At 39.4% G+C, this 23,071-nt stretch overlaps 1 protein-coding gene across 1 annotated transcript in view; it reads left to right on the top strand.

The window, feature by feature from the left end:
* The window catches only part of LOC110162512 (butyrophilin subfamily 1 member A1-like), a 34,707-nt gene extending 16,244 nt beyond the window's left edge, over window positions 1–18,463 (top strand). The window contains exons 3-6 of the mRNA XM_020927411.2: window positions 6,293–6,518; window positions 11,228–11,292; window positions 13,481–13,600; window positions 15,231–18,463. Coding sequence (XP_020783070.2) covers window positions 6,293–6,518; window positions 11,228–11,292; window positions 13,481–13,600; window positions 15,231–15,802 — 983 coding nt within the window. The 3' untranslated portion in view covers window positions 15,803–18,463. The remainder of the gene's footprint in view (window positions 1–6,292; window positions 6,519–11,227; window positions 11,293–13,480; window positions 13,601–15,230) is intronic.
* Window positions 18,464–23,071: the final 4,608 nt, after the last annotated feature.

The following is a 23,071-nucleotide window of genomic DNA, read 5'->3' as shown; positions in this document are numbered from 1 at the left end:
GGTGTTCTAAAACTTATGACCGGTAGTGTATTTCCGGGCGGGTGCGTGGGTGATAGGCGTGTGTGCTCCAACTTGTGAATGAAGCAATACTGACCAGGCCTTTTTGTTCAGTCAATGACAGTTACTCTCATTAAGAACAATTTAATAACCTTTCACCTACATAAAAACGTCACACCGGCACATTCCTCTACAAGGAAACTCGGTGAGCTACATGTGTCGTATTCAACCTACACTCTGTTTAAGAAACTGAACATGGGTTGGACTTTAACCTCCAGACAGAGGACACATACAAGCACGTGCTGGGGTTTAGGTAGAGACCATTCAGATCAGAGTGAGTCATTTTACGGTTAAACCAACTGGATTCAGAATTGCAGAATAATTTACGTTAAGGAAATTACAGTTATATAACGCTTTTCTGTTTCCGGTTTGACTCATAAGGCCCTAAAACTGTACCAGCTTTTCCACTTCCAAGAATCATTTTAGTCTGATCACATTGTATTACGCTGCAAATAGTTTATCTCTGTAATATGTAGGTATGTTAAAATGACCTTAATTCGAGAACATTTGACTTATTTGAGTAGATTTAACTTGACAAGTAAAGTGATCTACCAATGGAACAAGCATGGTTTTTCTCAAGTCAAGCAACATTAAATTTTGTTTCTTATTTTAAGTGCAAAGAGTTGTTTTTCTTATCTTAAGTGTAGCAAGATGTATTTTCATATTTTAAATGCAAAAAGTCTTGTTCCATTGGTAGATCACTTTACTTGTCAAGGGAAATTTACTGAAATCAGGATCAAACTTTCTTAATTCAAGTCATCTTTGGTTGTTAGTCCATCCGTCACCTTCTTGTTTCTATGGATATGTCATTGCTTTGCCTGGAATGTTCCACAGTATGGCATTAAACAGCTCTACTTTACTTTTTTTTTTCAATTACAGGTGGTTTTATAGCTTAAATATACCTAGAAAAACAGGTGTTCTGACTGTGAGCGGGGTTTCCTCTCCACAGATCTGACCTGTAACTTGGTCTGGTTTGGTCTCCATCAAGAAAGAAAAGTTTAATACTGTGGAACATTCCAGACAAAGCAATAACATCTTCATGAAGAAAAGCATTTGTCGGACCCTCCACCGGAAAAGCTGCACAATGTACTTTTAACTTGGCTAGAGTTTAGTTTCTGCAGTGTAAACATTTTATTATTGGGCGAAAACCACTGGAGGAAAATGGCGTTCATACCTTTTTGGACCTACCTTTTGTTTTGGAAATCCCATACTCCCATGTTCTGCCTTTATAATCCAGGATCACATGCACTAAATAGTTTCTGTTGTGGTGTGGCTTTGTTTGAACTTTTGAGGTGGAGAAATGCGGCTTTACAAACTCCGATTAGTAAGGACGAGAGAATTTTGTTTCATTCAGTAATCCTTTATAATGACGTCTGTTTATGTCTTCAAAGCTGAAAATTCTCAGTTCCACCTTGTGATGTCATGCACACTACCGGTCAAAAGTTTTAGAACACCCTAATTTTTCCAGTTCTTTATTGCGATTCAAGTCATGCAAATCCAAAGAAGAAGATAAAAGTTAACAAAACACAAGTCCAAACTCTGCCAAAACTACCTCAGGAAAAAAGAACAAGATGGTAAAGCTTGAAAACATGGAGTGTCCGGCACAGTGTCCAAACTTAAACCCCATCGTGCTAGTTTTGGATGAAGTGGACAGAAGAGTGAAAGAAAAGCAACCTACAAGTGCCACACATTTATGAGAACTTCTGCAACAGAATTGGGAAGAACTTTCTGAAGAATATTTGATTTCTATTGTAAAGCTGTTCTATCTGCCAAAGGAGGACACTTTCATGAATCAAAAGTTTACTGTTTACTAGGGATGTAAAAATAACCAAAATATCATGATATCGTATCGTCGAAAGTCTCACAATAATATCGTGGGCTGTCACAATACATCGAATCACAAGTTCCTTTGCTTAAATGCATGGTTTTATAGTAGCAACAGCTTATGAACATCGGGAACTACATATCCCATGATTCATTTCAGTGCAGACAACATGAAGAAATCTGTTTTTTACTTGAATTCTTGGGATTATGGATGGAAATAATTCACACCAAAATCTTGTCAAGTATTTTAAAAGCAAAAAAGTGTCCTATCTACACTTATATCAGCCTCTTCAAAATATCGCAATAAATATCGTTCTGTGATAATATCGTACTGAGAGATTTGGATATCGTTACATCCCTACTGTTTATTGTTGACCAAAACATATTCTAAACAGTCAAAAACTGGAAAAAGTGTGACGTTCTAAAACTTTTGACCAGTAGAGTAGTGGTGATTTTCTAGGTAACAGCGACCTTTTACCTTTTAATTCAGTGGAGATTGCCAATTCCAGAGCTGAAATTATCCAGATGACTCTAGTGAAGATGTATGGAGTTTAAAAACACAGTGGAGCACTCAAAATATGCAGGGTTTGTGTGTTAAACATGTATGAATGAAACAAAACACAACTCCAGGTCCATAACATAGATCAGAAAATAGCGTAATATGGGCCCTTTAAAGGTGCATTGCGCAACTTTTCTGGTGGAGGGTCTGTCACCTGCTTGTGTCCATGGAGATGTTGCTGCTTTTCTTGAAATGTTCCATAGTATAACATTAAACACGTCTCTTTCTATATATATACTATATTTATTGCTCTATTGCTCAAAAATGCAATGATTCTGTCTGTGAATAGGGTTGCCGCTCCGCAGATCTGACCTGTAGTATAGCCTGTAGTTGTCTGTCTTGATTCTTGTTTAATCTCTACTGACAAAGCAACAACATCTCCGTGGAGACAAGCAGGTGACAGACCCTCCACCGGAAAAGCTGCGCAATGCACCTTTAAGTTATGAATGCTGATTGTGGGAAGTACCATAAAACCCCTGCATATCCTGACGGGACTTTAAAGCGGCTGAGGCGAGCTGCTGCTGTTTGAGGTGTGGCAGTTTCAGAGGAACACAAAGAGTTTCCAAGAGGTCGAGGAATGTACGGGACCAGGGCAAGTTTGTGCAGACTCATGGTGAAAAGGCAAACTTAGAGAACATAGCTGACATACCTTGACGTAGTTTTACATACATCAAATGCCCTCCCAGGTGCATTTTTAGAATTGTTTCAGATGACATTCCAACATTTTATCACAGATACTTTGCAGCAAGTCATCAATATTCCCTGAGGGTGTGAAGCTAACTGCAGGCACTGCTCAGTCTGACGCTCTGTTACTCGAATTAGACTTTAATATTTTTAGTTTTATTTTAGCACATTCTGACCAGAAAGAACTGACTTTTTAGAGTACTTTTCTAGCATATACTACCAGTCAAAAGTTTCGACACAATTTTTCATTTCTTCTTTGTTTCCATGAATATTTACATTGTAGATTCTCACTGAAGCCATCACAACTATAAAACTATGAAAATAAACTCAAAGCGCATTTTTTGTATTTATTTTTTTATTTTTATTACCGGTGCTTTGGAAACAACTCATCGTTTAAAAGAAGCTCTTACAGTATAATGTATTTCAGATCATAATCAAACACCAAACAGTGTATTTTTCAGACAACAAACCGCTCCGGAGTATAAGTCGCACCAGCCAAAAAATGTGTAATGAAGAAGAAAAAACACACTGGTCACAGGTCACACTGGACTGTAAGTTGCACATTTGCATTATAAAATCAGAGACCAGGAACCGACATTTCATCTTGAAAGTCAAGTTCTAGTAAAAACAATAGAACAGAGAACAACAGACTGTTAACGTCACACATGAACAGTTCTTCAGATAAATAAACATAAACAACAGAACAAGTTTAACAAACTCTCCATCTCACTCCAAATCACTAAATCCATTCAATTCTTCTTCCTCTGTGTCACTTCTGAGCAACTCCACGACCTCCGGAGGTAAACAGAGCACCGCTTCCTCTTCTGTGTCGCTGTCGTCAGACTCAGCATCAGTTCCAGTTAGAATTACTCCAGCCTTTCTGAATCCCGACAGGATGGTTTTGGTGTCACTGAAGTCCAGGCTTTGTTCATCCATCCAGTGACTTCCAGAAAAGTTGCACGGCGTACCTTCCCGGTGTCACAAGTTTCTCGCTCACTCCAAACTTTCTTTCTGCTGCTCGATTACTGTTTTCAGCTGCAAATTTCACCACTTGCAGCAGGACAGCGCCTCTTTCTGTAGGAGACATGCGCAGTAGACAGTGAAGAAACAGTGCCACAGGAGTAATAGTAGTAGCAGATACTGACAACACAAGCCTGGAGCGTCTTCTCGAGGCTGTCAGTGTGAAAATTTTAACATATAAGTCGCACCGGAGTATAAGTCGCAGAACCACCCAAATCATGAAAAAAGTGTGACTTACAGTCTGAAAAATATAGTACTACAAAAAGCAGCAGTTTGTCACATCTGCAGCCCTCACTTAGCCTCCATTTTACCTGTCTCAAATGTATGCAATAGGCCAGACCATGTAAAAGCATACAGTATGATGAAAATGACTAAAAAGTGAAACACAGTGAACTTTCCGCACAGGCCATTCCTGCTACTCTCAGATCAAAGGTGTCCTCATCCCACGCTTGTATTTGTGTTTTTCTTTGTTCTCATTTCCCCAGGTGTGAGAATCCGTACACGCCCTACGGCCTGCCATGGTGGCGTGTGTGAATGAAACAGTTGGGACATGCGTGGGAGACTTGTTTAACAGCACGAATCATCTCACCAGTTGTAGTTAGTGCTAAATCAGCGCTTTCTGGTCTGATTGTGTTAAAACAAAGGTCAGATTACAGTTTCACTTGAGTAACAGAGCTTCAAATGGAACAGTTAGCATCACACACCCTCAGTGTTGGGGAGTAACAGATTACATGTACCAGAGTTACGTAATCAGAGTACAAATTATGAGTAACTGTATTCAGTTACAGTTACTGTTTCAGTGAGTGGTAATTGGATTACAGTTACTTTGTTGAAATAAATGGATTACACGGAGGTATTTTCCTGTTTTCACATTTTGGGCTATATCCCTTTTTTTTTTTTTTTTTTTTTTTTTTTTTTTTTTGTAATTCCACTCATTGCTTGAAACTAAACCAGGTCTAAACTAGATCTAAACCAGGTCTAAACCAGGACTAAACCAGGACAAAACCAGGTCTAAACTAGATCTAAACTAGATCTAAACTAGGACTAAACCAGGACTAAAACCAGGTCTAAACTAGATCTAAACTAGGTCTAAACCAGGACTAAACCAGGTCTAAACTAGATCTAAACCAGGTCTAAACCAGGACTAAACCAGGACTAAAACCAGGTCTAAACTAGATCTAAACCAGGTCTAAACCAGGACTAAACCAGGACTAAAGCCAGGTCTAAACTAGATCTAAACTAGGTCTAAACCAGGACTAAAACCAGGTCTAAACTGAATCTAAACTAGATCTAAACCAGGACTGAACCAGGTCTAAACTAGATCTAAACTAGATCTAAACCAGGACTAAACCAGGACTAAAACCAGGTCTAAACTGAATCTAAGATAGATCTAAACCAGGACTAAACCAGGACTAAAACCAGGTCTAAACTGAATCTAAGATAGATTTAAACCAGGACTAAATCAGGACTGAAACCAGGTCTAAACTAGATCTAAACTAGATCTAAACCAGGTCTAAAACCAGGTCTAAACCAGGACTAAAACAGGGTTTAACAGGATTTAAAAGGACTAACAGTTGTTGCTGTGTGGACTGTGTCTCCTCCTCTTCTATCAATAATATTTTTAATTTGGTTAAGGAAAGTCTGGGCTCTTTTATTTTCTTTTAGCAAACAAAACATCTTATGTTACAATATCCTCGTCTTTGCTTCTCTACAGAAAATCAAGTAATCCAAAGTATTCAGATTACGTTACTCACCTTAAGTAATTTAATGGATTCCGTTATAAACTACATTTTGGGGTATGTAATCTGTAATCTGTAGGGGAATACATTTTAAAAGTCAACCTTCCCAACACTGCACACCCTCACGTTGCTGTAAAGTAACGAGATATGAGATTTGGTCCACAGGCACGAGACAAGACCAGACGAGATTTTAATATGATTCCTAATATATAAATTTCACGGCTCAGTTTCCACTTTTGGCATCACATTCTTTGATTTCATTTTTATGTTTCCGTTGTAATATTTTTTTGGAACTGCAAAGAATGTAACTCACCCTTTTTATACCCAATCCTAACGTAAATGTGTGTGATTTCGTCTCACGAGATCTTGTACCGTTCCATCCCAACCTCTCCTCTTCTGTCTCCCCCAGAGGACCTGCCTGACCCACAGTTGTCGGTGGTTGGGTCCGACGACGGCGAAGTGAAGGCGAGCTGTGTGGTGCACTCCTGTTCAACGGTCATGCTTCGCGTCACGCTTCGCGATGCAGACGGAGGGGTTTCAGTGATGGAAAATATGGACCCAAGTCAAAAGTCTAAAAATGCCAGTGGATGTTACAGAGTGGAGCAGAGTATCATCGCAAAGCTCACGGCGAAGAGGTGAGCGCTCCTACGCAGTCACTCTTTGCTCTTGTAATAAAAAAGATGTTTTAAATAGAACTAAAGGCTGCCTGTCTTAAACAAATTTTAAATGTGTGACAAACAGCGCGCACCACATACACGAGGAGAATCTGATGAGACTTAAAATCTACGATAGCAAAGACTGCAGCGAAAGTCTGTGAGTGTGATCGCGTAGGCTGTTTCCTGTCTACAGTTTTGCTTTGAGACTCTGAAGTGTTTAAAAAGATCAAAGCACTGCACTTCTAGTTTAGATACAAGTCGAAACCGTGTTATTATTATGTGTGAAATGTGGGGCAGTACTTCAGATATATGATTTCTAAAGCATAAAAGGGCGATAAAGTACACAGAAAGTAGAGTCAGTATCGCTACTCTGCAGCTTCACCTCGATCCGTGCGCCGTGTGGATGTAAACAGGCACACGTGAGGAACTACTCTTGCCTTTTTACTTTCAAAGAACGCCTCAAGCTGGATTAGTAGCACTGTTTTGTGGACTGGATGTCATTATTTGCGGCGGATAATTTCAATGCAAAGGTTGTATAGAGGATTTTTTAAAGGGAAAAGAAATACAGTGACAGAACTTGACACCACCTTCCTCCTCCACAGTTCCCTCAGTAGAAACATCTCCTCCCGAATCCTTACTCTAAAAATCACGCTTGTTTACAGTCAGTGCGTGTTCAGAATTACTGCTGAAGTGACCTGTCTAGAAATAATATAGCGACCGGTGCGTCAGTTTTTAGACCCTTTGTCTGCTTCATTCGTGCAATCGCTGGAAGAGATCTCCAAGAATCACGTGTTTGGCTTTGCTCCTTTTCTCCTTCTCTCTTCTTTCAGTGACCTCAAAAACGGACTTTCTTTTGTGGCAAACTGGTCGTGGATTCTCGTCCACCATCTCAACAAACAAACAAACGAACTGCGAGGAAGCTACAGTTTGAAAAAGCCTCTAAGAAAAGCTGCATAAACCACATAATCCCTGTGTGCCTGCGAGTCAGTTACACTAGAAACACAGGGAGTTTGATTGACACCCTAACAGCCAATAGAAAATGAGGTAGCCTTGTTATCTATTGGTTGATGTTCATCTGCCCTCATTACGTCCACAGTTGATAGATTTTCATTCTTTTTTTTTTTTTAGTCAACATAATTACAAGGCTGCTGCATCTCTGTAAGGGTATTTTAAACTTTCATTGACAATTTGAAACTAAAAAAAAATCCTCCATACAACCTTTAATGTGGATGAGATGCTGCACTTTAAATTGACCACTTTATGAGAGGTAAATAAAGTCTTCTGATTATTTTCACTACATCCCAAGTTTGTATCTTGCTCCTCTGTGTACGTCAGTCCATCTGTCCCTGATACTCAGTTTTATTGGCTGTTACCGAGGTTTGGTGGTTACTATCTGACAGAGCAGCTCAGAGTAGAGGTAAGATCTTAAGACCGAGCCCAAGCCCGATTGACATTTTAGACCCGACCCGACCGGGTCTAAAATGTCAATCATTACTTCGGGTCGGGTCGGGCTCGGGCTTCAAAAAAATATATGTTTATAAAATGTATGCTAAAACGATGTGTGGATACTAAACTAAGGAATACTTGTTATAAAATAAATAATATGGATAAAACAGAGAAGTAATGTAATGTAATTGCTATTTAGCTACTAAACAGGATCCGCAGAGCCAGAGCTCTGCGCACGTGAACGCCCCCTCTTAATTTAATAATCTTCCCCTCCGCAAGTCTGCATCTATTTTGACCTGGTGTCCCCAATATGGAGGAGCAAGAAGTTAAACTAAAGGCAGGAGAACTGAAAAGACAAACACGCACCGGTAAGAGTGAGGTGTGGAAAAGCTTCAAATTGATTGTTGAAAATGCTACAGAAACTTGCGTTGGCTTCGCTGAATGTCGTCAATGTGGCGCTTTGCTTTCATACGAGAGCAAAAAGACTGGCACCTCGACGCTGAGCACTGCTCCTCCTCCCGAGTCACAAATAAAATATGACATTTCGGGTTTGCTTCGGGCTCGGGCCTGCAAATCAAGTTAATTGGTCGGGCTCGGGCCGGGTCGGGTTTTAATACCCGCGGGCCGGGTCGGGTCGGGCTGGATTTTTTAGGCCCGATCTCACCTCTAGCTCAGAGTCACACTGACACTGCACATGACTCAGGTAACGCCTCCCCAAATTCAGGGAGAAGCAAATCACAGCCAAAATCGGGCGTGTGTGACGGCCTTTAGTGACTTTATTAAACACCTTATATTACGCATGACTGACTCTTGTGAGCTTTTAGTCACGTTATAATGCTGCTACTTCCACAAAACATACCTGGAGTTTGGTTCCTTGATGGTGTGGATGAAACAAAACCCCTTCAGTCATTCACACACACTTTCATACACTGTTCATACATACATTTACTGGTGGTGAAGTGGGTTAAGCGTCTTACCCATGGACACAGCTCCAGCATTCATCTGTGGGCGCTGGAATCCGACCACTCAACCAGTGATGTTTTACGTCAACAGCGGGATTCGAATGTCAACCTTCAGATCAGTGGACAAACACACTACCAACTGAGTTACTGTACACAATAAATGGAACTCAAAGCTGCTTTCAAAAAAAAAATCTGTACCTACCTGTATCTAGTGTTTGTTTTGCCACAAGCACAGCACGAAATGTTGTCATGATGTCAAAACTTCATTCCAATTAGTCCCTTATTTAAAGACACTGTATGTGATTTTTATTGTCTTTGAAACGTGAAAAAAACTGAAACTTTTTTTTTTAAACAGTTTGCAGTGGTCTAAAGTTATTCCTCGCTCACCTTATGCATTCAGAGCAATCTAATTATTTGCCATGATGAGTTTACAAGAGCTTTTCACAACTCTCAGAGGCCAGAACAGAGTTTTGCTGTGACGGTAAAGCTTACAACAACGAGAAAGTTCACGTGCTTCCTGATTATTGGACAATAAACGCTTTATAATTAGTTGCAGATGGTACACAGTGGATTTATTCTGAACTCAAGATATGCACACTTGGGTTCTAAGACTTCCACTTCACTTGATAAGATTAACAGTGTTGGCATTCTTGACTCATACTAGACCTCTGAGAACTTAAGTGAGTTTAGATAAAGGACTGACCCGTTTGCAACACAAAATACGGTTAGGGCTAAAGGTTAGGACTAAAATAGGAAGAATAAATGACTAAACCAGGACTAAATCAGAACTAAACAAACCAAGACTAAGACAGGAATAAACCAGGATTAAACCACTATGAAACCAGGACTAAACAAGGATTTAAGTAGCATTAAACAAGATATAACCAGGACTAAATCAGTACTAATCCAGGACTAAGACTAAAACGATACTAAACTAAGTCAGGATTTAACCAGGGCTAGGATTAAATCAAAACCAAACAAAATGTGATAAATCCTGAATGTGTCCAGGAGAGACGCGGGTAAAACTGAAATACACCTACAAATAAAGTTTTGGCGAGCTAATAGCCATTTTTGGTCTACCAGAAATGAAATGAATGAAAGGTTCTGTCTTGATACAGTAAAGTCCCATTAAAAACGGACTGTTTCTCCATGTTTATCTTCTGTGTGTCTATAAAGGACTGGTACAAAATCATTCACAGAGTTGCGGTAATCAGCAAAATAGACTGCTTGGGTATTTTTCCACAGACTGATCAGAGACGTGACGCGGTCAATCCATTTTCACATGTTGACATGACACACCCAATGGTTGGTTTAGCTACTGCTAAATCAACTTCCTCTAAGCTAAAAGTAGAAAATCCATACTAGAACTAGTATCGAACCTAGATACTCATTTGAGCAGATACTGATACTAAAACAGTCACATTCACAGGACAGAAATGAACCTTAAGCCAATGATGTTCATTATGTCTTCTTATATACTTTAACTTCTTAGGTTCTTTTTAAAGACAATGCAGTAAAGTGTATTTACCTTGTTGACATGTTTTGGCTGCTAGCTGCAAGCCATCTTCAGAACTGTCACCGGTGTTGGTGGTGACAAGGTAAATACACTTTACTGCATTGTCTTTAAAAAGAACCTAAGAAGTTAAAGAAATGAACCTTTCCTAAATAGCTTTAAAATGATCTTAATGTTACGGGAGACGCACGGGTCCTGGATCGGAGATGATACAATTTGCTGTAAATGAGGCATTACTATAAACTGGCATGAAACCAGGTCTAAACTAAGACACTGAACTTTGAGTCCATGTAGACCCATCAATTACAGCAATATGAACCATAAACCAGATCAACAAATCTGACAGTTACCAGCATAAACACCAGTAACACATACTGTAAGTACAAAATATAAAAATGAAACTTTCTCAAAGCATCTTAAAAGTGCACTGTGTAGCTTTTCTGCTGGAGGGTCCACCAATGTTACCATGGAGATGTTATTGCTTTTCTGGAATGTTTCACAGTATTAAGCGTTTCTATCTTCCTGCAGACCAGTTACGCAGAGCACCTTTAAATCAACAGTGAGAGCGATCAGTTGAAGTGGTTTGTTTTTGGTTGACTTGTACGTACTTCAGATGGCTTATCATGAAAATACATATTCATCAGACGTCTGTAAAGGTCAAATCGGCATCACATGTTTTTTTTTTTTTTTTTATCTTATTGATTTTGTTCTTCAGTGGATTCCAAAGCCATGAGTCACTAACAGTTTATGTTTTCTTTTGTGCTCAGTGTCGTGTGCAGAGTGGAGTTTGCTGAGGTTGGCCAAAGCAAAGAAAAGTGCATGCTAATCCCAGGTAAGACACACCCAATGAGCTACTGACTAACTAAAACTAACTTCATCTAAGATAAAAGTAGAAAATCAGCTGTGAATCGATATTAAAATTAGTATCCACTGGACCACTGAGGGATTACACAGATATAAGACCACACGGGAATAGAAAAAAAAGTTCTGAAAATCAGTCTATTGTCTAAAGAAAGAGTGTTTATTTAATTATCATCGTGGGATCAGTGTTGTGTATCAAGTCTAATCTTCGGTATTGAAATCGAGTTTGAAATTTTAATATCATGTCAACACTACAGATGTTGCAGTGCTCAGTTATTCCTCACTTCCCTTATGCAAAGCACCTAGTTACTCACCATGATGAGTTTATAAGAGCTTTTCACAACCTTCAGAGGTCAGAGCGGAGTTTACCGGCAAAGCTCACAACAAACAGCATACTAACAGCACACTACCTGCTTTTGGAATAATAAAAACGGTTTACAATAGACGCAGACTGTACACAACGGACTTATTTTGACGTTAAGAGCTGCTTATACAATATATCTGTACTGGGGCAAGTCACATTTTACTCAAATACATGAAAAAAGATTCTGTTCTGTAGACCTATACTATAATATAATATACTACACAATAATATTTTAATTTTGTACTAAGAAACCTCCATCCAGCCAAGACTGTAGACTATTAATTGACGAATTCTTCAAAACTAGTTGAGCAGAGTAGAATATGTTTTACTTTAGCATTTATGGATTAAATTTACAGCAACTTAAAGACGCACTATGTAACTTTTTAGTCAGGAGGTCCATTACCTGCTTGTTTCTATGGATATGTCATTGCTCTGCCTGGAATGTTCCACAATATGACATAAAAACAGCTCTACCTTACATTTATTCAATTAGAGGTGGTTTTATGACTCAAAAATACAAAGAAAAACAGGCATTCTGACTGTGAGCGGGGTCGCCTCTCCACAGATCTGACCTGTGACTTGATTTGATTTGGTCAACATGAAGAAAGGTTTAATGCCATACTGCAGGGATGTAACGATATCCAAATCTCACTTTACGATATTATCACAATATGCATCTCATTGTACGATATTTATTGCGATATTTTGAAGAGGCTGATATAAAGTGTAGATAGGACACTTCTTTGCTTTTAAAATACCTTGACAAGATTTTGGTGTGAATTATTACCGTCAAAATCCCAAGAATTCAACTAAAAAACATATTTCTTCATGTTGTTTGCACAGAAATGAATCATGGGATATGTAGTTCCCGATGTTCATAAGCTGTTGCTCTTATAAAACCATGCATTTAAGCAAAGGAACTTGTAATTCGATATATTGTGACGACCCATGATATTATTAGGGCTGGGTATCATCAAGAAGTTTGCGATACGATACATACATCGATACATAGGCCATGATACGATACATATCTCGATACAGTGCACTTTCAATTCAATATCTTATATCTGAAATTGATTTGATACGGTTCAATAAAAAATAAAGGCTAAATGATGGCTGTGATACTGAAAGTCTTTGTTAAGCCACTTCTTGTGCAAAGTTCACATGAAACAGTAATATTTTAATCATCAAAACAGTGAAAATGTCAAATGTGTCGAATAAATGAGTTTCCTTTTCCTTTCAAACAACAAAACTGTAGCTGTAACAAAATAATTCATTAAAATTGACCAAAAAATACTCTTGGTGATATGTCAATACAGCAGCCCACGATATCGATACTGTATCATCACATTAAACAAAGCGATATATCGATATTTCAGTATTTTTGCACACTCCTAGATATTACTGTGAGACTTTTGACGATACGATGTCACGATACTTCAGTTATTGTTACATCCCTACCATACTGCGAAACATTTCACACAAAGCATTAACATCCCCATGGAGAAAAGCGCTTGACAGGTCCTCTGACAGAAAATGACACAATGCACCTTTGACTTGAGTTTATTTAAGTACTTACAATTGCTCCTCATTGAATAAACCTCTGATATCTACACTGTAATTTTAAACCAGAGTGCACGCGCAAACAGCTATTATACCTGAATACTTGTTTTCTGTTCTCATGTTCTACTTTAGCTCATCTCCTTTATTTAATGCAACAATAAACAACAAAACAAAAGTGAAGTTGTTGTCAGATAACACCTGTAGCTTACATAAGTGTGCTTTTATTTTGCAGAGCTTGTTAAAGAGTCGTGCTTGCTTCCCATAATCTACGCTGCATCAGGAACTGGAGGGACCGTCTTTCTTTTGATGGCGGGACTTGTTTTTCTGATACACAAACGCCCCAGAAAATCAAGTAAGTTTACAAATCTGGAAGATAAATTGTAATTAAATCAAAAGTCATTTACTTAGTACTCAGTTGCATTTACTTGAGTAAGTTTTTAATAAAATCGTACTTCTCAGAGTAGTTTTCAGACCCCAACTTTGACTCCTTTTTGACTAATAATTGTACAGTGTAACAGTACTCTTATTTGAGTTATATATTTGAGTAACATCTGTGTTTCTTGCACTGCTCCTATAGATACGATTTGGTTTATTTGTCCTTTAAAAATACCATTGTGCATTATTTATTTAATGTTATTGTCCTTATAATTAACTTTTGTTATTTTTGCTATTTATTTTGCATATATTATTACCATTACCAGCTTTGTTATGTGGCAAAGACAACATTTAGTCTAAAAATCCACTGATTAACTGATTTCTTTTGTGCATTTTAAGATTGTGCAGGATTACTCTATTACTCTATTATCTGATATTTGCTGCCCAGATAAACAGTCCGTGTATCAGTTGTTCATTCGTTTTTCAATATAAAACCCAAAATAAGAAAACGAAAAAAAATATTGTTTTCTTCATTATTTGTCTCCAAAACCAAAATGAAAAAAACTGATAACCATTTGTTTTTTTGTTTTTTTCATTTTTCATTTTGTGTTTAAATGAATAATGGAAAAAATGGATAATGGCCGTTTCCCGGTTACGTGACTTAAACTGTGATGCCGGACTGAACCAGGACTGAACCAGGACTGAACCAGGACTGAACCAGGACTAAACCAGGACTGAACCAGGACTGAACCAGGACTAAACCAGGACTGAACCAGGACTGAACCAGGACTAAACCATTTTCAGTCCTGATCTGGTCTCGGTGTCAGTCCCGGTCTCAGTCTCAGTCTGGTCCTGGTCTGGTCCCAGCCTCAGTCCTGGCCTCAGTCCCTGTCTCAGTCCCGGTCTCAGTCCTGGTCCTGGTTCCGGTCTGGTCTCGGTCTCAGTCCCGGTCTCAATCACAGTCTGGTCCCGGTCTGGTGCCAGCCTCGGTCCTGGTCTCAGTTCCAGTCTGGTCCTGGTCTCAGTCACAGTCTCAGTCCTGGTCCTGTTCCCGGTCTCAGTCCTGGTCCTGGTCTGGTCCCGGTCTCAGTCCTGGTCTGGTTCCGGTCTGGTCCCGGACTTGTTTCAGTCCTGGTTTAGTCCAGCATCACAGTTTAAGTCATGTAAACTGGAAACGGCCGTTATCTGTTTTTTCCATTATTCATTTAAACACAAAATTGAAAAATGAAAAAGAGAATCATTATCTGCTTTTTCATTTTGGTTTTGGAGACAAATAATGAAGACAAACATTTTTTTTTTGTTTTTTTTTCTTATTTTTGGTTTGATATTGAAAAACGAATAAATGAATGATACAGGGATTGTAAACTTACCCAGTGTGTCATGGCAGCAGAGACATGAGCAGGAGCCTAGCCTCAAATTCTTGACCCTGGGTAGAGCTCATCTTGGTGGGCCCACACTACATGTTATCTAATGAAAAATGTATATTCCAGACTGTGAAGGGCCCCTCCTTGCAGTGGGCCCTGGGTAAACTGTACCTTTTACCCCCACAGTCTGCCACCCCTGGACACAAGATTCATACTTTAATATATATGTTTGGTTTTTTTCAGGTGAAAATTCAAGTCTTGTTCGTCAGTCTACAACTGAAAGTTCCGCAAGCAGCTCATCTGAAAATCGCAGTTTATTAAGAGCACAAGACTCGTGCCTGATCGCAATCCCAGAAGAAGGGGTCCCAGAACAAAATCAGTCCACTCTGACCGAAGCGCCGGACCTGATCTGCTCCGCCACTACCTCCGTTAACTCAAACCAGGATGGCAGAACCTACAACCTGATAGATCTGTTTGGTTCCACTGATGACGGCGAGGCAAATGAAGCAGCTTGCGAAATAAAGAATGATTCGATCAAATTTGAACAAGGAAAAAAGGCAAAGCTAACACGACAGGATGCTTATGCCAGTGACCTCGTTTTGGCTAAAGAAGCTCCCCCAAACGTCACTCAAAATCAGGTTAACGCCATCAGCAAACCTCATGCCCCGAAGTACCCACTGAAGAGGTCCAAAAGTGCGTCAGATTCCATTTCGGTGACACTGGAAGCACTAAAAAAAACCTGTCCACGACGTTCGTTTGGGTCTTTAAAATTTGGAAAACTGTCTGAAGAAGACCCTGAACAGGACCTCTTGTAACCCTTCGTTGACAAACCTGGCAACCAAGGGAATAACTGAGCTGACCAAAAACTTTGATACAAGTTATAGCATCATTTTTTGGCACTTCTTGCTTCCTTTTATTTTTTTTAGTTCAGAAATGAAATTGACTCTTGTGAGCTCATATAAGGTGGACCAGAGAATTTTGAACTTTGTAGATGTAGACGGACTAATGAAGGATTACTCAAACATGTGTGAGTGAAACAAAACACAACTCCAGGTCTGTTTTTGAGTTTTGTTTCATTTACACATGTTTGAGGAGCCATTTATTATTAGTCTGTCTGCATCTCCAAAACTCAAAATGCAAAGATCTCAAAATTTTTATAAAAAAGTCTCATTTTTTCATATATATATTTTTTGTTTTTATTTTAATATCTCCTGAAGTTTCACGCCATGGCTTTAATTGTGACGTGTACCAAGGAGTTTCAAGACTTAAAACTTTATTCTTGCCATTTTCTTTTTTACTTTCTTAGCACTTTAAACAAGCTGTATATAAGATTCTGATTGTAAACTTCTCAAATGTGACGAAAACATTGTAATTGCTTATTTATTCTGATGATGGCCAAGTTATACGTTTATGTTATAATTTTGTGTTTTGGTTGTCCAATCAGAAAGCAGAATGGTTGCCAGATTCAAAGCTAAAAATTTGAATTCATCTTAATCTACTCCGATTCTTTAGCCCAGGGGTGGCCAAACTTTTTTCATCAAGGGCCACATATCTAAACACAGACAGAGCAGAGGGCTGATCGAGGGCCGTAGACTGGTGCTCAATACAGTGAATAATTGAAATATGTGTGTGTTCAACACATTAGATTGAACCATCAGTCTTTATTCATGCTAAAATCCTTAAAACCACACACGATATATTAAATATTGGCTTTATCAAGGGAGATTTTCTAAAACTTGCAGTAAAAAGTTAATGTTTAATTGATGCAAGGTAAATTGGGCCAACTCACCTGGAAGACTAAGGGCCAAGAACAATTTGTCTGAGGGCTGCGTTTGGCCCACGGGCCATAGTTTGGACATGCCTGCTCTAGCCTGATTGAAGTGAAGTGACCTCGCAGCTTTAGGATTCGTTCGTTTGATGGTAGATGGGTATTTTTTTATTTTTTTTTTTAACCAATTGCTGCTATTTGGTCATGACATATGTAATATATATTAAGCTTTTCCCAAATCCCGTAGGAAGAAGTTCAATAACGTCTTTCCCCTTGATAAAATTCACCATTCTCTTCCGGCTTTAAATCCTCGATCTCAGGAATCATTGCCAACACAGAATATATGATTCTTCTCTGATTGGCTGATGCCCGAACTCGCACTTCTGGGGTTTTTGCGAACCGTCTAGTGCAGGGGTCTCAAACTCAAATTACCTGGGGGCCACATTAGATAAAGTCTGAGTGAGGCTGGGCCGCATTGAGTATTCGATAAATAGCAGTTGCATGAAAAAAAATGCCGTATGTGCACGTGTACTTGTATTAACAGATCCACTTAGACTCGTTGCTTCACAGCTGCTGTAAATTGAGTTTTGGGACGTAAGCTGCGTTAATAATCTGTTGTTGTGAATCTGCATGGGCACCGATTGCAGCTTCATCTGTCAGTGCGGCCCGCGGTCGGGGGTGGGATTGTGCGAACATCTACCGCGGGCCGCACTGACATTATTCTTTGGAATTAAGTGTAGGGCCGCAAAAAATCCTTCCGAGGGCCACAGTTGGCCCCTGGGCCGCGGTCTGAGACCCCTGGTCTAGTGTATTCTGATTCCTGACTTAGTTGCTGGAGAGAAATGAAGAGAATTGAGTGGAGGCACTAGGTGGCGCCAAGCTGGATACCGATTTTCCCACTTCAAACCAAAACATGCACAATAGCTAAGTCAGTCCTGACCTGACTCCTACCTCAAGATCTGGAGTTGGGTTCAGGATGGGTCAAATGTAGCATAGCATTAAACTCGGACTGTTTTTTTGTTTTTTTTTCCCTAGAATGTTCTACAGTATGGTGTTTCATTTAACTATCTCCATGGAAACAACTTACAGGTCAGTTCTGTAGAGAAGTGTGGTTTTTACTTCACAAAACTACCACAAATGAATAAATACAACAAGATATAGGCCTACTTGATTAATGCCGTACTGTGGAACTTGAGTGACCATGAGATAAGCTAGCGATGGGACTTTCGGCTCCTTTGTGGGATCCGAATCTTTTGGATCCGTCCAGGTCAAAGAGCCGTTCAAAAGCCTGGCACTTTTTATATTTATTGACATAACAGAAGCCAATGTGGAAACTCCTTTTGTCTACGAATTAATCACAGAGAAATGACTCCGATTTGTTGATGATGATTCAAACTGGGAGAGGAAGTGAAACTGAAATGATGAAATTCAAGATCAAATAATAATAATTTAAAACTGACGCTAATTATACTTTCTATGCACTCCTGTTTCCTTCAGTGCTTCTGTGCTGCTTCTTGAAAAGTCACACAATGCACCTTTAACTTTATAAAAATGTTTGCTGCTTGAAATCAAAAATGCTGACTTTGTATTTATGTGTTTCTGTCTGTAAATATGCTGTATATTTGTAATATTTGTACATAATGTAAAGTTTGTCTACAAGGAGACGACTGTTTCCGTTCTACAAAAATTGTCAGAAGATTAAATTAAAGATTTAAAGTGATCTGATGCTTTGTTGCTTCAGTTTGTTTTAATATAATAGTACTAAAATATGTGCTCAGTATTAAACACTGTTCTTATGAAGTAACTGCAGATCAGAGGCGCCCCCTTGTGATGGAAACACGTATGACTTTTCTGTCAATCCACCCTCTCACTTTTCTCTCCTCTCCTTTCTTCTTCCTTCTCCTCCTTCTTTTCTCTTTCTTCTTTCTCCCTTCTCTCTCCCTCTGGCTCTCTCTCCCTCTCTTTTCTGCCTCTTTCTCTTTACCTTTTCCTCTCTCTCTCCTCTATTTGTCTTCTCTCTCTCTCCCTCTCTCTTTCTCCTCTCTGTCTCTTCTCTTCTCTCTCTCTGTTTCCTCTCTCTCTCTGTCTCCTCTCTTGTTCCTCTCTCTCCCTCTTTCTCCTCTCTGTCTCCTCTCTCTCTCCCTCTCTCTCTTGCTCCTCTCTCTCTCCCTCTCTCTCTTGCTCCTCTCTCCTCGCTCTCTCTCTCTGTTTCCTCTCTCTTTCTTTCTCCTCTCTCTCTCTTGCTCCTCTCTCTCCTCTCTCTCTCTCTTTCTCTCTCTCTCTCTCTCTCTCTCTCTTCTCTCTTTCTCTCTCTCTCTTTCTCCTCTCTCTCTCCTCTCTCTCTCTTTCTCTCTCTCTCTCTTTCTCCTCTCTTTCTCCTCTCTCTCTCTTTCTCCTCTCTCTCTCCTCTCTCTCTCTCTCTTTCTCTCTCTTCTCTCTTTCTCCTCTCTCTCTCTTTCTCCTCTCTCTCTCTCCTCTCTCTCTCTCTCTCTCTTTCTCCTTTCTCTCCTCTCTTTCTCTTCTCTCTCTCCCCTATCTCTCCTCTCTCTGTCTCCTCTCTTGCTCCTCTCTCTCTCCCCCTTTCTCTCTCTCCCCCCTCTTCTCTTTCTCTTTTCTGCCAACCCGCCCTCTAACTTTTTTCTCTCCCCCCTCCCGTTCTTCCTCCTCCTCCTCTTTGTCTAACCCTTTTGTGTCTGATTTCGCTTTCTCTCTCTCTCTCCTCCCTTTCTTTCTCTCTTCTCTACCAACCTCGCCTCTCTCCCCTTCCTCTCCTCCTTTCCCTCCTCCCTTTCTCCCTCCACCTCTTTGTCCACCTCTCTCCTCCTCCTCTCTTCTCTCGTTTTCTCCTCCTCCTCTCTCACCAACCCATCTTTCTCCACCTCATCTCTCCTCACCCTTGTCTCTCTCTCTCTCTCTCTTCTCTTCCCCTCCCTCTCTCTTTTCCTCCCCCTCCGCTCTCTCTTCTTTCTCTCTTTGTGTCTAAAATCATCAGTTTGGTTTCAGAGGGTCGACAGGATGCAGCCGTCTCCTCTCTCGCTCATGCTCGGTGAGTAAACACAGAAACAGACTTTTATTTTCATATATTTAGATGATATTATAAAAATGTTTATTCAGACTCCCAACTTCACTGAAACTTTGTTAACGTTATTATTAAAATTTATTAAAATTAAGCTTTTATTTAAAGTTTTGCCTATTTATTTTTAGTTTGACCATTTTGGTGAAGTTTAGAATTTCAGCTAAATTACAGCTTTTATTTTGTTAAATGAAGGTTTAAAGATGCGTTGTGTAACTTTTCTGGTGGAGGGTCCATCCGTCACCTGCTTGTTGCTATGGAGATGTCATTGCTTTGTCTGGAATGTCCCACAGTATGACATTAAACAGCTCTACCTTACATTTATTCAATTACAGGTGGTTTTAAAAGCTCAGAAATACCTAAAAACAAGCATTCTGACAGTGAGCGGGGTCGCCTCTCCACAGATCTGACCTGTAGCTTGGTCTGGTTTGGTCTCCATGGAGATAAAAATGTTTAATGCCATACTGTGACACATTACGGACAAAGCAATAACGTCTCTATGGCGAAAAGTATTTGAAAGATTGTTCCACAAACCACCAAACCAAGTCATAATTAGAATAATAACACACTTTCATTTTGTTTGACAATATTATAAAAACAAAACAAAAAAAATATTTATGCCAATTTGTGAGAAATGTGTTAAAATGTTTGTGTAAATGTCTCAAGTTCAAGTATTACAAAGAAAGCAAATGGACGTTTAAATTGACAACGACAACTTAGCATTATTTTGAGCTTTTTAATAGTTTATTTTATTTTAATTTTTATTATTGGGGGTTTCCAGGTTCCAGAATGTGATGATGTCATACTCCCAGATTTCCTATTGATCACATTGTTCTTTGACATGAAATATCCAAATGTAAATGCACAAATGTTGAACCTGATCATTTCTATTACTGTATTTCTAGTTATATTTCTGACTATACCCAAGACCTCACTGTATTACCAGGAAAATTGTCATTTTAACAATATTAATTTTAGTGTCCCCGCACCTGTATTAGAAAATGTTAACCTTTAGAATGTGGCAATGTCATCTGAAATCCACCAGTTAGTGACTAGACCCAAGAACTCAGTTTATTACCATAAAAATCAGCACTTTGACCTGCTCTCATCTGTATTTAATATCATTGATCTATAGAATGTTGTGATGACATCTGAAACCCAGTATAAAAAATGATCTTGAATAAATAAATGCAACACGTAAAGAGTAAATGGCATATTAAGGAACATTTTAAACTCAGTAACATTTCCACAGAGACATGCGGTGGACCTCCCTCCAGAAAAGTTACACAGTGCACCTTTATATATTGGAATGCCCCTGAGGTGTGACATCTCATATTCAATGGGTCCAAAAAACACTAAACATTAGTAATACACAGTACAATAAGTAAGTACATTTTTATTTATATCGTGCGTTTCACAGACTTTTGTCACAAAGACACTTTACAGAGCATTATTCATTCACTTCTTACCCGGTGGTGGTAAACTACTATTGTAGTCACAGTTGCCCTGGGGCAGACTGACTGAAGCGCAGCTGCCAATCTGCACCATCGGCCCCTCTGACCACCACCATCACTCACGCGCACACCACTTTCTTACTAGGCAATGTGGGTGAAGTGTCTTGCTTTAGGGCACAATGGCAGTTTTTTGTGACTGGCGCCCGACTGTGGCACCTGGTTTTCCCAGTGACCTCATCTGAGTCCTGCTGAGCTTCTGACATCTGACAGGATCAGGCTTTAACAAGTCAGTATGGCCACATTTTACAATACAACTGACACAATACAAAACTCACAGGTTTACATTACAAAACATTCACACACACACGTACACACACACACACACACACATACACACACACACACATACATACACACACACACATACACACACACACACACACATACACACACACACACACACACACACGTACATACACACACTACATACACACACACACACACACATACACACACACACATCACACACACTACACACACACACACACACACATACACACACACACACGTACACACACACATACATACATACACACACACACACACATCACACACACTACACACACACATCACACACACTACACACACACATACACACACACACACATACATACACACACACACACTACACACACACACACATACATACACATACATACACACACACACACACACATACACACACACACACATACACATACACACACACACACACACACACACTACACACACACACACTACATACACACACACACACACACACATACATACACACACACACTACACACACATACACACACATACATACATACACACACACACACACACACACATACATACACACACACACACACTACATACACACACACACATACACACACACACTACATACACACACACACACACACACGTACACACACATACATACAGTTAGCGTGTCCTATCAGAGAAAATAACGACTGGAATTGATCGATTAAAATCACAAAGAATTTATTCCCTATTCAATACAATTCAAACACAGAGCTCTGGGTCAAATCATTGCCCCTGATGGCCTACAGCTACACAGGACTTACATCAGGCGAGCTGAACGCCTGTGTTTGCCTCAACCTAGAAATATAAAACATCAGCATGAATATTCAAATATATATTGAGCAGGTACACGCCTTGGATCCTCCCTGAAGCTTCTCCCTTTTCCTTTACTGTGAGGGATGACAGCCACGATTAACTTACAGCTAAGTCTATTTTGGCTTGGTACGAGTCAAGACGACTCCACTTCAGATGCTCTGTAAAGAATTTCCTTAAAGTACACAACCTTCATCTCTGCAAAGGGATTACCTTAAAAATATACATGTTTTCACACAGTGGTACCTCTAAACATATCATATATCACATTTCAGTGGTTAAGCATTAACTCATTGTGTAATATTCAAATAAATATATAATTTCAGTGTTTAATATACACGTGTGCTGCATTCACAATACTTTATTACTTGATATAGTCTTCAATACACACACATATACATACATACATACATACATACACACACACACACATACACACATACATACACACTGTTACGTGTGGGCGTATTGATTTGGGTCATCAATAATTTTCCTTTTTGTAGTAAGTTTTGCAGTTAGTATTTTTTGCTTAACTCTTTTTTTATGGTTTATTTTACGTGGCTGTGTGGAGTCTATAAACACGGCTGTCTGTCCATGGGACTCTCTC

Source organism: Boleophthalmus pectinirostris, unplaced genomic scaffold, assembly GCF_026225935.1.
Source record: "Boleophthalmus pectinirostris isolate CB_2022bp ecotype Guang Dong unplaced genomic scaffold, ASM2622593v1 HiC_scaffold_20, whole genome shotgun sequence".
Taxonomy (NCBI): domain Eukaryota; kingdom Metazoa; phylum Chordata; class Actinopteri; order Gobiiformes; family Gobiidae; genus Boleophthalmus; species Boleophthalmus pectinirostris.
The sequence above is the reverse complement of the archived record's forward strand: the minus strand, read 5'-3'. Positions and strand labels throughout refer to the sequence as shown.